The 17,039-nt window shown below is 33.5% G+C and overlaps 1 protein-coding gene across 10 annotated transcripts in view; it reads left to right on the forward strand.

Annotated features, from left to right (window-relative positions):
• The window catches only part of LOC145270233 (mortality factor 4-like protein 1), a 139,114-nt gene that overhangs the window by 81,878 nt on the left and 40,197 nt on the right, over positions 1–17,039 (forward strand). For 6 of the 10 annotated variants that reach the window (XM_080125870.1, XM_080125875.1, XM_080125881.1 and 3 more), the window contains 2 exons: positions 3,609–3,638; positions 13,834–13,913. In XM_080125870.1, coding sequence (XP_079981996.1) covers positions 3,609–3,638; positions 13,834–13,913 — 110 coding nt within the window. The remainder of the gene's footprint in view (positions 1–3,608; positions 3,639–13,833; positions 13,914–17,039) is intronic. The other 4 variants (XM_080125884.1, XM_080125890.1, XM_080125903.1 and 1 more) reach the window with 1 other exon arrangement.

Genomic DNA, 17,039 nt, shown 5'->3' on the forward strand with positions numbered 1-17,039 from the left:
TTTTATATAAAAAGTTTTTTTGTGTTTAAAAATACAAAGGCATCTATTCCTTTTTTGATTAAAACAAAATTTATGCGTAATTGAAAAAAATATTCTAACTTTTATATAAATTCTAAGTTTAATCCTCTGGTATTATTATTGACTCAAAAAAAATATTTAAATATTAAATAGTTCTAAAGGAAAACTTAAATTCCTGGCAGTTTAACAACAAAAAAAAAACCTTCATTGTTAAATGCAAAATTTATATTTCCACAATCAATGTTAGAGCTAAGCAAATTGATCATACCATGTTTGTTTATCTCTCAGCCAATTTTCTTAATTTTTTTTTTTATCATACTCACGTTCACCACTAGCAAGGCATATTGCCACTTGGACGTAAGGGGCTACTATTTGGAACCATGCCTAGGAAAGATTGACAACATGTTGGTTTACATTTAATTTAGAAAACCAGCTAGCAGGAAGGGAATTCCAAAGTCTAGCTGTTCGAGGGAAGAAACTATTAGAGTAGAAAGCTTTCTGGCATTTAGGGACCTAAATGCTGAAGGGGTGTGATTTTGTTTCTAAGCGGGTCTCTCGGGATATGTATGTTGAGGGGGCACAAGTGCAACAGATTCATCAGAGCACATTCCATTAAAATGTTTGTAAAGAAGTCAGAGATGCAACATTGCAGCAATGGAGCTTAGTTGACAAACTGGGACGTATTGAATCTGTGGAGATTTTAATGTTCACAACGTTGAATGACTAATCCACTCAAATCAAACGGATGACAATAGGAGACTTTATCATGATTTCTCTCTTGCTTATGACCTACCACAGATTGTTAATGAACTCGCTTAGGTATCTGATACTGACGGCCAATTTGCAAGTTTTCTCGATCTTTTTCTAACAGCATCCCCTGGATTGTGCTCATCCTCAGGTTTGTCTCTGCTACGATTCTCTGATAACTTGATTATTATTTCAGTAAAGATAATAAAGTATAACAAAAACACAAATATCTCTTTCCATTGAACAGTGTATTGGTGATCGATGATTGACCGGCACAGTTCGGAATGTTTATATCAGAACTTCTCATATAAAAAAACTGCATCCTCTATAACATCTAACTTAATTGACTGGTTAACTGTCGGCACATACCTTCCAAAAAATTCCAACAGAAACCAAACAGTCAGCCATGATACACTCCTGAATGTACTGCTGCCATTGCACAAAAACTTCAATTGCTTTAAACGTAATAGATGTTTTGAAACTAAAGTCACCTTTAGGACTGCCAGCAATCATTGCAAAAGGATTATAGAAAACACGAGTCATATGCTCAGTCCATCAAGTTCAAATGAGGATAAAGGCCTCAGTCGTATGAATATTTGCAAATAACGTTCTGAACAGATGAAAGTTCTCTATCCTCACCATCATCAATGAGCCTGAGGAGATTTTGTCAGCATCTGACAAAGCCAAGAACTTTGCACCAAACTTTACCTTAGGCAATAAGGGCCATCTACCTCTAGAATTTCTCTCCAAGACCAAAAGTAATCTGAGCAACATCCACATGTTTGTGATGTTGCCACACTCATCAAAAATCGCGATGCCAGCAAATCAACTGGTTTTGACAATATTTCAGTTGTAGTACTCAAAAAGACTGCAACCACAACTAGCATCCATTGTTACAAAGCTGTGCAATCAATGCCCTGAGGAGAAATACTTCCGAACACCTTGGAAAACCTCATTAGTTTGCTAAATATTTAAAAATAGTGGAGATTGGTCTTCTGCATCTCAGTACAGACCAATTAGTCTCCTGTGAGTCATGAATAAGTTGCTTGAATCCGTGTTCAATAGAGAAATTGTCAAACACCTTAGCAAAAAAACAATCTACTCTGTGACAAGCAATATGGTTTCTGTCCTACAATGTCTACAGCTGATCTATTGACTCTAATACAACATAGAATCAGTAAAACTATCAATGGAACTTTCCTCAAGGTCTACTTCATAAGGTTTCCTGCTATGGAATATCTGGAAATGTCTTCTCAACCACAGGATCTTTTCTCTCCGATAGGTTTATACAAGTAATCCTTGATGTGCAGAAGTCAGATGCTTTAAGTATCAATGCTGGCATGCCTCAAGGATCCATCCTTGACCGAACTCTCATTATCTTCATCAATGATCTCCCAAATTACACTCTAAGCTCGTTCATCTACATGTATGCAAACGACCCTACCTTCTATGACAAACCTCACCAACAACCAAGGTCTATCTGAGTCTCTTTCTTCCAACCGTGCGTAGGTAGTGCAATAGGGCAACAGGTGGTTGATTAATTTTAATGCATCCAAAAGCTTCTATCTTTTCACCATAAACACTCTGCTCCACACTTGGCCCATGAATGACTTTTGTCTTGAAGAAGCTCCTTGCTTCGACAAGCTTCTGGGTCTGACCTTCACTCTTGACCTAAAATGGAAGACTCGCATCAAATTTATGCCAAGGTCGTTGGAAAAGCAGTTGCATCATTCTACTGCTCCAGAAGATGTCTCACTCCTGACACGATCCTCTATCTGTACAAGAGACGAATATGTCCTAAAATGGAGTATTGTTGGCACATCTGGGTAAGTGCCGCTTTGAGTACACTATCCTGCCTTGACAGAGTTCAAGACCTTAATAAGGCACACCTTTTTCGCCTCCAAGCAACCGCTTTCCCATAGAAGAGTCATTGCAAGCCTGGTTCTGCTCTCTCATTACTTTCATGGCAGGTACTCATCTGAACTTCAATATATGGTCCCCCTCCTGCATAACTCGTCTCTCTACAACCACTATCAACAATTTCCCACACTCCATCTGTGCTTGAATCTAAAGACAAATTCTATGAACAAAGGTTCTTTCTAAAAACTGCCAGCCTGTGGAACTATTCTGTTGGTCTGTGTTCCAACTAACTACAACATAATCATTCTCAACTTCAATATAAATAAGTTCTTGTTGAGCCATCCTCTTAAATAAGTAAATTCTATCCAATTTTCATCCCTAATGATCACTATGCTGTAACTACCATACACTCATTAACCTTTATCCTCAAGTGGCCTTTGAGCCTTGATAAGTAGTGCCTCACTTGTAAAAGAAAAAAAAGCTATGAAAACTGCAGACCAGAAGATATCTGAATTTGGGATTCAAAACCCAAGTCATTTGCATACAAGGTGAGTACCCTGCCACCTGAGTCACTATGCTACATATAAGAACATTTATTAATTAATTATTTGCTTGATCTATGTTCGTCAATAAACTTTTTTGTATGTGGCATGGTGGATCAGGTGGCAGAGTACTTACCGTGCATGCAAGAAACTTTGATTTCAAATTCTGAGTTTGGATATGTCCTACTGATGAGCCCAAAAGAGGGTAAAACTCTAGTCTATGACTTCCGGTGTGTGGCTTTTATGGCTTGTGTGAACTGTGATGTTGTTTGATTGTGGAAATAATTATATATCATCTCACATTTAGAAAAAGTCCAAAATTCATATTGTATAATAGCACGCACGCATATGCACACCTTATAGTCGCAGTCACACCTCTGCTGAAAATGGTGTTTAATTTTAATTTCTTGATGTAGTGATATGTTTTCTTTGTCACTGCAGTTGCCGTAACACATGGAAGGAATTAAAGCTGTAAGTCTTTCCTAATCAAACTTATTTATCTATTGTGTTTAGTCTACCTTTTTTCTTTGTCCTTTCTTTTTTTGTTGTTAATTTTTTTTTTTTTTTAATTTTTCTATTTTTTTTTCCTATTTGTCTTAATAGTTGTTTCATTTTATTTTGGCTTTTGTGTCATTTTCAAAGGTGCTGCTGGGTTCTCATTCTGAGTGTCTGATCTTTAAAAATCTAAAAATGACTCTGCAAATTCCTATATGTATGTCCCAAGGGAGAGGGACACTTCAATTTTATTAAGAGTTGTTGCCATTTTGTCTTTAAAAAAAATAAGAATTCACCCTATATTTAGAAATAAACAAAAATCTTTATGATGTACGTAATCATGACAAAACAAAAATTTATTTAAAAAATCATGTAAAGTGATCAAGTGGTCATATTTTTAGAAAGAAAACCATTCGATTAATGATTAATGGAAATTTGTAGGCATTACAACATAAATCTAGTATGAATAAACAAGGGAGTTAGCTCCCTTGCTTATGTTTTACTTATAAATTTGATTTTCTTATTTAAAAATGAAATTATCAATTTACATCATTTTTGGAATATGACACTTGTTTCATCATGGGTATCGTACATTTTTTTTTTTTTATATGGCAAGGGGGTCTGAACAAAAACCTTTATTTTATTAAATAAATTCAAACCAAAAACAAGCACGGTTTAATGAAGTTTTTTTTTTTTTTTTTAATTATGACAAAACGTTTTCCTTTCAAATTAAAAGAATCTAAAAAAAAAAAAAATGTCTGTCATTCAAATAAAATTCACCAAAGTTAAATTTTAAATGTGTAGATTTTAAATGAATGGAAGTGAATTTTATTCTAATGCCTTTAAAACATAACGGCTTGTCAAAATTGACAAGAGAAAAAAGATGGAAAGGAAATACATTCTTATTGTTTAAAAAATAATCATTCATTAAAATGTGTTTTGTTCTGGTCCAGAATTTTTCCTATATTAAACCAAAATAAAGAAAAATCTGTATGATGTGTGTACTGGTGATGAAAAAAAAAATATCATATTCCAAAAATCAAGTGAATTAATCAAGTAATTTTATTTTTAAGTAAGAAAATCAAATTTTATGAGCATTCAAGGAGTGACTGTCTTACCATTTTGGAAAAAAACAAAAACAAAAAAAAAACAAGGGAGCTAACTCCCTTGTTTATTCATACATAATTAGATTTATGTTGTAATGTCTACGAATTCCCATTAATTGCTTAAAAATGATTTTCTTTATAAAAAATAAAATACTTGATCAATTCACATAATTTTTGGAATATGATATTTGCATTTCATCACAGGTAGATACATCATATAGATTTTTCTGTATTTTTCTTTTTTAATATGGGGGGAAATTCGTGATGATAATCTAAATAAGAAATTATTGTACAATTCAAGTCACTGCCCCCATCTGGCAACATAAAAAATAAAAATGAGAATTTTTACAGTTAAACATCAACACGCTGGAAATATCTGGAAAAATTAAAGCATTAAGTAAAGCATGTTTAATTTTAGTGTATATTACTAAATATTACTACAAATATAGTTAAAATGATCCCCTACTTCTTGACCAAAAAATGTTATTGATCATCCATTTCCTGATCACATAACGTAAAAGAAGTATCATTTTAGAAATACCAAAAAATAATTTGATTTGTCCTATACTACTTGGTCAAGAGTGATCATTTTTATAAGTGTTTTTTATAGTACACTGACATCCCCTCCCTGCCTTAAAATAATAAAACAATTTTTTAAGTATTTCCAGGTTACGTATAACCCCTTGAGGACACTAGAATCTCATTTTTATTTTTCTGTGAAAACCTGTGGGCAATAGATAAAAGGGTGCTTGTGCATTATAGGTGGATCAAAATAAGTGATTTTTTAAATAAAACCACTATATCATTTCAAAATTAGTAAAGAAAATAAAAATAAAAAAATTCAATAAACTACAGAAACTCATAGAGTAGAACATCTGTTAGAATTTAAAAAAAAAAAAAACATTGCTATTTTCGATCCACCATTTTTTTTAATTTGTGCTACAGAATAGAAGAAACTGTTTCTGGTGTTTTATGGAACTTTTTAAGAAAAAAAATCATATGTATCAAAATTATAGTAATTTATTTCAACAACGTAAATGAAATAACTAAAAAACGTAACAAAGCATACTCATAATACCCGTTCCAGAATTAGCATTATTTCGTCAAATTGGTAGATTACCTCCCTTGGATTCTGACAACTTTTTAAAAAGTACAAATATGACCAAACTGCATTATTTGGAAAATTTTACTTGTAATTTTTCTACTTGATCATTTTTGGGAATTTTTACTAATTTCTACATGACACATAAGTAACGTTTGTACTTAAAATGCGTTTTTAAAAAATATTTTTTAGATATTTTAGATAGATATTATAATGCACAAGCACCAATAAAAGTTTACAAAATTAATTTCTTTCTTTCAGTATAAATAATTCATGATAATAATTAAAGAAAAAAAATCAGTATAGGTCTCTGCAGTTGAACACTACAATTTCTAAAAAAAAAAACTATTTACTTGTGACTTGTAGTTTGGCAGTCTTTTGGCAAATGTAAATCACGAACAAGATCGTTTAATTTGTATTAAAAAAAAACACTCAATTAGTTACAATCACTATATACAATTTCCCCCACTCTCTATCTGTGCCTAAATCTAATCGCAGGTTCCATGAACAAAGCTTCTTTCTCAGAACTTACCATCTGTGGAACACTGTTTCACTGGATTGCTTCCCAGCTGAATACAACATAGTAGCCTCCAAATATAATGTAAACAAGTTCTGGTTGAGCCGTCTTTTAATCAAACTCTACCCAATTTACACCATTAACGATTACTACACTGCCATCTTACATTCATTAACCCTTATCCTTGAGTGGCTTTCAAGTCATTATTATTATATTTATAGAAATGTTCCACATAATTTACATCATTAAAGATTACTTTATTATCACCTTATATTCATTAATCCTTATCCTCGAGTGGCCTTCAGGCCTTGATAAGTGGTGATTCCCAAGTAAAATAAAAATGAAAAGAGATTTTTTTTTTTTTTTTTTCAAACTTTCAATGAACATGACATTTTTTACTTGTAATCATTTCCCTCCTTTCCAGCTGACTGCAATATGGTCATCTTCAAGTCCAACATAAACAAGTTCTTGATGAGTCGTCATCGTTTTAAGTAATCCAATTTACCAATTTTCCACTGATTACTACGATATTATCTCCATGACTACCATACACTCTCTAACCCTTATCCTCAAGTGGCCTCTGGGCCTTAATAGGATAATAAGAGGTGACTCCTTTGTAAAAAAAAGGATGGTTCATAACACTAATTTTCCCATTAATTCTTTAGTCTAAATTTAAAAAAAATGAAAATAAAAATAAGAGATTTTTTTCAAACTTTCCGTAAATGCAACATTTTCACTTTTAATCATTTATCGATTTATAAAAACTCAAAATTGAACATACAACAGTAGAAATGATATTAATTTTACAAATAACAAAATATTTCTTCTCTATTTACACCATCAACACTCTGATCCCTGTCTGGCATCAATGGAAATGGACGGCTCTCGTCTTGGAGGGGGGGGGGCATGTTTTGACAAGCTTCTGTGATCGACCTTAACTTCTGATCTGAAATGGAACACGTACATCAAATCTGTTGCCAAGGTCGCTGAAAAATGATGCGATCACTCCAGTAGATATCTCACTGCTGATGCAATTCTCTGTCTGTATAAAACCCAAGTACGTCAAAGGATGGAGTACTGCTGCCACATCTGGGCAGGAGCTGCTAAAAACAGCTTATCCTGCCTTGACAGAGTTCAAAATAGACTTCGTAGCTTAGTGGGGCATGCCCTTTTTTCTTTCCTGCAGCCTCTCTCCCACAGAAGATATGTTGCGAGCATGTCTTTATTTTATTGTTATTTCCATGGCAAGTGCTCATCTGAGCTCCAATCTCTGGTCCCCCCTCGCCAATCTTTCATGAAAAACACCCGTCTAGCTGAAACCACTGTCAATAATTTTCCCCATCCTTTCTTTGTGCTTAAATCAGAACATAGATTCCATGAACAAAGCTTCTTTCTTAGAACTGCACACCTGTGGAACTCTCTTCTGTTTGCCTGTTTCTCACCTGACTACAACTTGGATGTCTTCAAGTCCAACATAAACAAATTCCTGATTAACCGCCCCCTTAAGTAATCCAGTTTATCAAATCTTCTTTACTCATGATTACTACGATATTATCCCATTGATTACTGTACACACAATAATCCTTATCCTCGAGTAGCCTCCAGGCCTTGATAAGTCGTGACCACCATGTAAAAAAAAAAAATTTTTTTAATTTGAAAATTGATGCATTCAAAAAAATGTTCAGTGATTTTGAGGTAAAAATTTAAAACAATTCTCTGAAACAATTTCAATGTTGAAATGATTTCCTTTTTGTATCAAAATTTTATTCCAGTAATGGAGCATTGGGTGGTTAACGGTTAATACTTCTGTCATAGCTGCATTTGGTTGAGGAACTTTTCACAGATGTTTAAAATTTCCAAAAATAAAAGAAATCAATGATAGCTCTAATGAAAACGGTGTTATTTATGGAATTAGCACAGCGGAATTGTCTGAAATAGTTGACAAAACAAAAACACCAAATTTTCTGTTGACCAGTGTTATGCATCATAGAAAAAAGGTTGTGTAAAACAAATTTTACACATTTTTATGACATAACCTAACTTCCAATTTTTGATCATCTCCATCTTTATTCTTATATAAAAGTAACTTTGTGTGTCTGTGAGTTCCTTCCTCATAGGTTCCGAAACGGCTGAGCCTATCTTTTGCAAATTTCACACAAAGGCAATTTATATGATTGGCAGTGTTCTTAGGTATGTCTTGTACAGAAATTCATCCGATAAGTATCATAAATCAAAAAAGTCCGATCTTAGAAATAGCCTTTCTCTTACAGATAAAAAAAAATTTTTACACGGGAATATTTTACATTACACTGGCCGTAGGAAATAATAAAATCTCAGCAAATCATTTCTTCTTAACAAAAAAAAAAATATATAATACAGATATTGTCATCTGGAGTAGATCATTCAACTACAGATTAAATGATCCCCTGTTCAAGCACAGGTGTACCTCAGCATTTTATTTTAATTTTTTCTTTTCGATTTACAATAAAACAAACCCAGACGCAATTTGATGAACAACATTATCATTATTATTTATTTATTTTTTTTTTTTCAAATTAATCTACTGGGCAAATTATTCCTCATAATATATTATAATCAATAGAGGATTGATTCTATACTAATACATACACAATCTGCATAAATTGAAATATGATGTTTAAGTGTATTGTACAACCGGGCAATGCCAGGCTGCCAGCTAGTAAGCATACAAAATAGACGCTTTGTAAAAAAAAATAAAGACGTAGCATTTAATTGAATTGATCTGGTAATAACACATAAAAAATAAAGTTCATCACACACTTATTTGTTGCTGACTCTGTCTACTTGATGTTGCCAAAAGATTTTAGGTTCTTGTCAGTATTCCAGTAATGTATCATAAAAAAGAAAGAAAAAAATGTATGATGTATGTACCTATGACAAAACAAAAATATCATATTCCAAAAATCATGTAAATTGATCAAGTAGTATAATTTTTAAATAAGAAAATTAAATTTTATGAGCAACAGAAAAGCAGCTGTCTTGTCTGCTATTTTGAAAACAATCTAAAAAAAAAAAGTGGGAGATAACTCAATAATTCAAACTTGCAAAATTTATCTTGTAATGCATACAAATTCTCATTAATCTCTTAAAAATTATTTTTTTTTTTTTAATAAAAATAAAACTACTTGATCAATTTATGTGATTTTCGCAGTATGGTTTCATTTCATCATGGGCACAAACATTAAATTAAAAAAATTTTTTTTTTTTTTTTTGTAATATCGGGTGAATTCTGCCAAGAACCATTTTTTGCTTTCATTTTTGTTTCATTTATTGCATTCTTCCATCTTTTTTTTTTTGTTGTTGCTAATTTCTTTTAAAAACATATTTGCATTTTTGTGAACACAATTCAAGGAACGAGTATGTCATTAAAAAAATCAGCTGTGCAATAAAATCGATAAATTATGAAATGTTGAATTGTAAATCTTATAAATATATTTGAGTTCTTTTTTTTGTTTAACAATGGAATAGGCATGATATATCGTATGAATTTTTTTTTTATACAAACAGTTCTCGCATGCTGGTGTTTTTCCTTTTTTTTTTTTAATCAAATTGTTGCGTCATGAAGTTTAATTGCTGTATTTGAAAAAGTAAATTAAAAAAAGTTACGTTTCTGAATTAAAATGGTGTTTTCTCAATCACAATGCAAGTAGTGTGATATATTATTAACGTCCCCTTCTTCTCCAAGTGTTAAAAAAAAAAGAGGAAAAAACTATAACAGAAAAAGGAAATAGTTTGATCAGCAGAATTTATTCTGCCGATCTTTTTTTTTTTATGTTATATTTTTTTTATCTTTTCCTCTTTTTTATCCTAACACTTGGAGGGGAGAGGGGACATTGATAATATCACAGGTTATAGGAAGTGAGCTTAGTATGAAATACAATGGAAAGGAACTTGTTCACCAAGGTACACAAAGGAAGCTGAAATAGGATTGTTAATCAAGTTGTGGCAGTGATTTTGGGACAAAAGATCAGACTTACAGGTCGATAGATTTAGGGTTAGTTTATGGGCAGTTTAGGAGTGACAGTGACTTTTGTGACAGTTTGCAATACTTAGGGACAGCTTACGGATTGTCTTGAGTTTAGAACAGTTTAGTACAGTTTCCAGCTGGAGGAGTTGAATACATGTTGTGGTTCAAAGCAGAGAGAGAGAGATAAGCTGATATCAGTTGATAAAGACAGAAAATGTGGACTCTAACACTTAGATGGTTGTTTCCCACAATGGTGTCACACACACCCAAAGCTTAATCGACATTTTCAGAACATGTTGGAGTCTTTTGTTTCTCACAAGTTTGTGTCAGTAATTGTGGTTGAGTGGAAGGAGCACTGGATCACATTATGGATACAAACTCTAAAGCCAAATTCTAATCTAGACTGATCCATTACATTTCCCTACACTGTAATACCAGTGGGAGAGGTATGAATCCCCATTCCCCACTCAAAATATAGATTTGTATACAATTATCCCTTTTCCAATAGGTATATTGTATTTATGGGTAAAATATTATTCAATCAAGTGTTGTTATTTACTCAGCTCAGCAAAACTTGCATCCACATTTCTGTCTGCAGATAAAATATATTAAGATTAAAACAAAAATGGAGAGGAGATTGGTTAATCTAGTTCTGCTTGCTTTGTGCGATGTGGAAACGAGTTAGGTATGACTATCTGGCCTTAATAACATGCAGAAAAAAAAGGGAATTACTTGGTACCCTCAGAATCTAAGAGTATCGAAATGATACGAGGTACTCTGTGCCAAACAGGCAAAGATGCTAAAAACAGCTAGAGGGCAATTTCCTGGTGCGCACATATTCGTTTCAAAGGAACAATGTGCCAGAGTGGTGAAGCGACATCAAAAGCATGGATGGAAGAATGAAATAGCATAGAAAATGGATATTCAAGCCACTGGCGGTTTCACCTCTCTGGCATGGAGTGCCTCATATAGGACTTGCTCAATTTTTAATACAAAAAAAAATTAACCATGAATTTGCAAAATATGCAGAATTGTAATTTTTTTCTGTTCTTTATCCACAGTGATTTTTCATAATTTTTTTTATTTATTTTAACACATTTTACTTCAATTTGCTTTTATTTTGAATTTCATAAACATAAGATTATTATAAGTAGAAAAGGAAGATCAGTTATTATAAACGGGAATAAAAGATCCTTCTCTATTGATCTCCTAAAGGGCTTATCTGTTTAGTTAGTCTGTGGGGAGTCCAGGGGAATGAATGCTGATAGTGGAGCTCTTTCATGTTTTGTCTTGAAGTGATTCTATTTAAAAAAAATTTTTTTTTATTTAATCATTCCTTCTAAAGATCCACATAACAAGCATGTTACTTTTTCTTATATTGGCATCGGAGGTCTCGGTTATATTTTCCTGATGTTCAGTTTTTTTTTCTTTTGCACAAATATCCTCTTTCTATGGAAGAGACGGTTAATTGAAAGCTTAACAGAAAAATCAATCTCAACATTAACAACAGCATGACTAGAAGAATTCAATAAAGGAAAAAAGGAAATAGAACATGATTCCTGAACAGAAGTGAGAAAAAGATGAAGATGGTTAATGAAGGTCATTATCAGGAAAACGTGTAGGGAAGATGACAATTTGGGACGAGTCATGAGATAGAGAAAAGTTAAGACGGATTTCACCAGCAAGATGTGTGCGATTAGAGTGGGGAGCAAGTCAGAATGGTGAGCATTAAAGTCATCAAAGACAGAGCTTGATAGATGAATTTGTAATGCATTATCAATACTGTTGGATACAGCATCAACAGCAGAGCAATCACTGTCAAAAAGGCAACAGTATAAAAAGAAAAAACAGGAAGTTGAGTGCAACAAAGACAACCTCAGACGGATAAAAGATCATTCACGAGATTCAAGACTGGAGACACGTACAATGGGGAAATCTTTGCTAAGAAAAATAGCAAAACCATGCAAATGTGTGAATGGACAAAATGCAAATAATGCTCCACACGTGGATCATTACTATCAATAGAAGAATCTAAATTTGTCTCACAAAAAGAGCAAAAATTGTGAGGATATTTGTGCAAAAGAAAAAAACTGAGGCTTTTAGACAATCCTACAGAAGAGCTGCCTGCAAGAAAGCAAATTCCTGAGGCAATGTTTAGTGAGTCTCAAAGTATTTGTGACTTTATCCAAAAGGTTTGCTCTTGTGATTTTGGAGAATCTATAATAGTGTGGTTAATATTGGTAAATTTATTTGCTTTTTACTCGTCTCCGGGTCATTTCATCTTCTAAGGCTGATCCCTTTGCTCATTTTTTTAACGACAATTCTTCTATTAATGATTCTGGTGCTGAATTTTCCTTCAAAAACTGATTACTCTGGATTCTGTAATTATCACTCCAAATATGGTTGCTAGAATTCTTGCTAGTCTTGACCAATCTAAGGTTTTCGGTTTTTATTTGATTCCTGTTGTTCTAAAAAGTGCACCTGAACTTTTTTCTTTCCTCTTGAAATTAAATTTCTGTTTGTCTCAGTCCTGTTTCCCTTCTTGTTGGAAGAAGTCCTCTGTTGTTGCTATCCTTAAAAATGCTTGTAGTCAGTCTCGTCCTATTAATCTTCTCTCTATTATTAGCAACGTTTTTGAAAGGTTGGTCAATGACGAGCTTGTTCATTTTCTAAAAAGTCATTTCATGGTTTTCGTTCAGCACCTAGCTGTTGCAACTGAATGGATTTCGGTTTATAGATAATTCAAGAGAATGTAGAATTATTGTGCTTGACATTTCGGAAGCGTTTGACAGTGTTGCATCCTGGTCTTCTACATAAACTTTAAGGTTATGTTATTAAGTCTTTTCTATCTCTATCGAAGATTGTGAGTAACTGTAGATGGACTATCTTCATTTTCTTTTCTTATAAATATTGGTGTTCCTCAGGGCATTATTCTAGGTTCAACACTGTTTCTTTTCTATACAAATGACCTTCCAGAGAATATCATTCAGAAAATCAACATTTATGCTGATAATACCAATTCCTATTTGTTCTTCAAAAATGTCTGATCTATTTGTTTTAGTGTTGATTTGCTGTTTTAATACTTCATTGTAATACAGCTTTCTTTCCAAGGACTGTAAGGTTATGGAAATCTCTTCCTGCTCACTGTTTTCCTTCTATTTACAGCCTTGGAATATTCAAGTCAGTATGCATCTCCTTTCTTTGCAATAATTATCTTTCATCCTTGTTAGCTCCTTACATCAAGTGGCTTCATGTTTTGTCTTGAGAGATTTCCATAAAAAAAAATGTTATAAGCAAGAAAGAAGGATCAGATGTTATAAGAATTTGAAATCATTTTTTGAATGAGAAAAATGAAATTGACTTTTGTTTTAGTTGTCAGGTGAATGAAGATTTTGTTGTCATCTTTGTTTTTTTTTTCTGTTTTGCATTTCTCGTTGCAGGGGTTTGAAGAAAACTAAGACAAGAAAAGATAAAGAAAAAGGCGTTCTACTTTGGCCAGATAAAACAAAGCATAAAAGTTGTAAGTATTTCTCCCCGTCTCTCTTCCCTTCTCCTCCTCCTCCTCCTCTCTCTCCCCCTCTTCTTTTTCTCCCCTTGCTCTTCTTCCTTTCTCCCTTTCTCTCTCTCTCTCTCTCTCTCTCTCTTCCTCCTTTCTCTCTCTCTCTCTCTTCCTCCTTTCTCTCTCTCTCTCTCTTCCTCTTTTCTCTCTCTCTCTCTTCCTCCTTTCTCTCTCTCTCTCTCTTCCTCTTTTCTCTCTCTCTCTCTTCCTCCTTTCTCTCTCTCTCTTCCTCCTTTTTCTCTCTCTCTCTTCCTCCTTTCTCTCTCTCTCTCTCTTCCTTTCTCTCTCTCTCTCTTCCTTTCTCTCTCTCTTCCTCCTTTCTCTCTCTCTCTCTTCCTCCTTTCTCTCTCTCTTCCTCCTTTCTCTCTCTCTTCCTCCTTTCTCTCTCTCTTCCTCCTTTCTCTCTCTCTTCCTCCTTTCTCTCTCTCTTCCTCCTTTTTCTCTCTCTCTTCCTCCTTTTTCTCTCTCTCTTCCTCCTTTCTCTCTCTCTCTTCCTCCTTTCTCTCTCTCTCTTCCTCCTTTCTCTCTCTCTCTTCCTCCTTTCTCTCTCTCTCTTCCTCCTTTCTCTCTCTCTCTTTCTCCCTCTTTTCTCTCTCTCTCTCTTCCTCCTTTCTCTCTCTCTCTTCCTCCTTTCTCTCTCTCTCTCTTCCTCCTTTCTCTCTCTCTCTCTTCCTCCTTTCTCTCTCTCTCTCTTCCTCCTTTCTCTCTCTCTCTCTTCCTCCTTTCTCTCTCTCTCTCTTCCTCCTTTCTCTCTTTCTCTCTCTTTCTCTCTCTCTCTCCCCCTCCTTTCTCTCTTTCTCCCTCTCCTTTCTCCCTATCACCCTTTTCTCATTTTATCTCCCCTTTCTCCCTCTGTCTCTAATGGCTCATCTCCAACATATTTTTCCTTAACAAATTTATTTATTTTTTTTATTTTTTTTTTTTTTTTTGTTTTTACCTCAAACATGGCACAGTTCCACTAGGATGTTAGGGGCTATTATTTAGAGGAAAATTTGCAGGGATACTATGTAGGGAATTGAGCAGACAGATGTCTGTTCATATTACACTTAAACTTCCAGATGTCAGTACAGTCAGAGAAGCAGGGATCTAAGAGGGAATTCCAAAGTCTATCAGTTTGAGAGAAGAAACTATTAGAGTAAAAGGCTGTCTGGCATCTAGGGATCTCTGCAGTGTAGGGGTGGTATTTTGCTGCTTGTTAGATTATTCAGGGGTATTTATATGGGGGAGGGTATTAGGGCTTGGAATTCATTGGCGTACTTACCATTAAAATACTTGTAAAATAGGCACGGGGATCAATTTCTCATGTCCGAACATTTTATTATTAAAAAAGTATTTTTACGCAGCAAACTTTCCTTTCTGCACATATTAGATTGACAAAATCTCTTTAGTCTTTCATTAGCTTTTCACAAGTTTAGGTAAAATTCAGTTGTAATTTACATTCTTCTGGAGGTTGAAGACTCAATCCTCTATGCAGGCGAAACACTCAAACGTAACATTGTGAATTACTTAGGACTTCTACCCAGTTATGTTTGACGGAACAAGAGTATGTTACTACTCTCTCTCTCTCTCTCTATATATATATATATATAAAGTGTTTCGTTTGAAATTCTATGCAGAGTTTGACAGAAAGATTCCAAAGTTTGAAAAAAGATTGATGGCTTACATCAATTGAAACGTTTATGAAACAAATACTCAACATGAAAACAGCAGTCTAAAAAAAAAAAACAAATTTAATTTTTCTGAAAATGCAATAAAGGAAATTTCAATGGATTTTTCGTTTTTATTTCCATTTGTCTCAGAACTTTCAGATAATTCAGTCATCATTCGTAAGGAATCAGCTTTATCTCTTCTGTTATATAAAAGAAGCCTTGTATGTCTGAGTTCGTTCTGTATGGATTCTAAAATGGCTGAACCGATTTTTTTCTTTTTTTAAATTTCACACAAATGTACCTTATGTGTCTGGGAGTGTTCTTAGATAGGTTTTGTACCCGTACGCCTCCAATAATTATCAAAAATCTATGATTGAAAAAAACAAAACATTAAAGATGGAACGGGCGTATTCTGACCAAAGTTAGTACTTTTACACAGTCTAACATCACAAGTGCATTTAAGAAGTTATATCACCACACAAATATCTGACATAAAATCAACAATAGGTTTTTTGATATGACCACGGGCACATTCAAAATGAATGTTTCTGTTTAGAGCACAATTGAAGTATGATACTTGACTTTTGCATTTTAAACTTTAATGCAAGCCATGACATATAAAAAATAATTTTATAAAATCAACAGTAGCTTCTCTACAGTGCAATGTAGACTACAATATATTGTGAACTAGGTCACTGCGAGAGGGATGTGAAGCTTCCTCCAGGTGTATCGCGATGGGTCCCCAATTTGAGCAGGTCATCAATCGCTTTGATTAAAAAATGGTCAATTTCACCAATTTTGATGAAAATTTTCAATTTGAAAATATGGGGGTGTAAAACATTCATTGATCATCATTCAATCCCCGGCAACGTCTGATCAAACAGCTAGCAATCAATAATAATTATCAATGTCAATAATGATTAATCTTATTCAAAAATATATTTTCAATTCTGCTTTATTATGAACTAGCAAGTCTACCTTGTGTTGCCCGGGAATGAATAAGGATCTTTTCCTTATTTTTATTCTTATTTTGATGCTTGTGCCGTATAATAGAATTTCGAATAAATGCATTCTAAGTAAAAACACTGTTACGTACCTACGTACTATGTTGAACATAGTAAAAAAAGTTCACAAATTCAAGAGGGGTTAATTTTGACAAAATAATTGCAATCCGCAATTTCAAAATAGAAAATGATGGGCTACTAATATAAAAATAGGTTAAAGTAGTTTGCTTGAAGCATTGTTTAATGTGTATATAGAAGAAATTTACGTTTATAGAAGGCAGAATAATGCAACGGTGTGATGGATAGACTCAAGCTGATGGATTTTAAGAGATAATTTGTGTATGTATAACCATACATGTGTTTTTTATACAATATTTTACATGTAGGATGTTCTTGTGTCAGACGGTCGGGTGGTGTGTCTGTGATACTATATT

This window comes from Euprymna scolopes, chromosome 4, assembly GCF_053919585.1.
Source record: "Euprymna scolopes isolate OS-2025 chromosome 4, ASM5391958v1, whole genome shotgun sequence".
In the NCBI taxonomy this organism is placed as follows: domain Eukaryota; kingdom Metazoa; phylum Mollusca; class Cephalopoda; order Sepiida; family Sepiolidae; genus Euprymna; species Euprymna scolopes.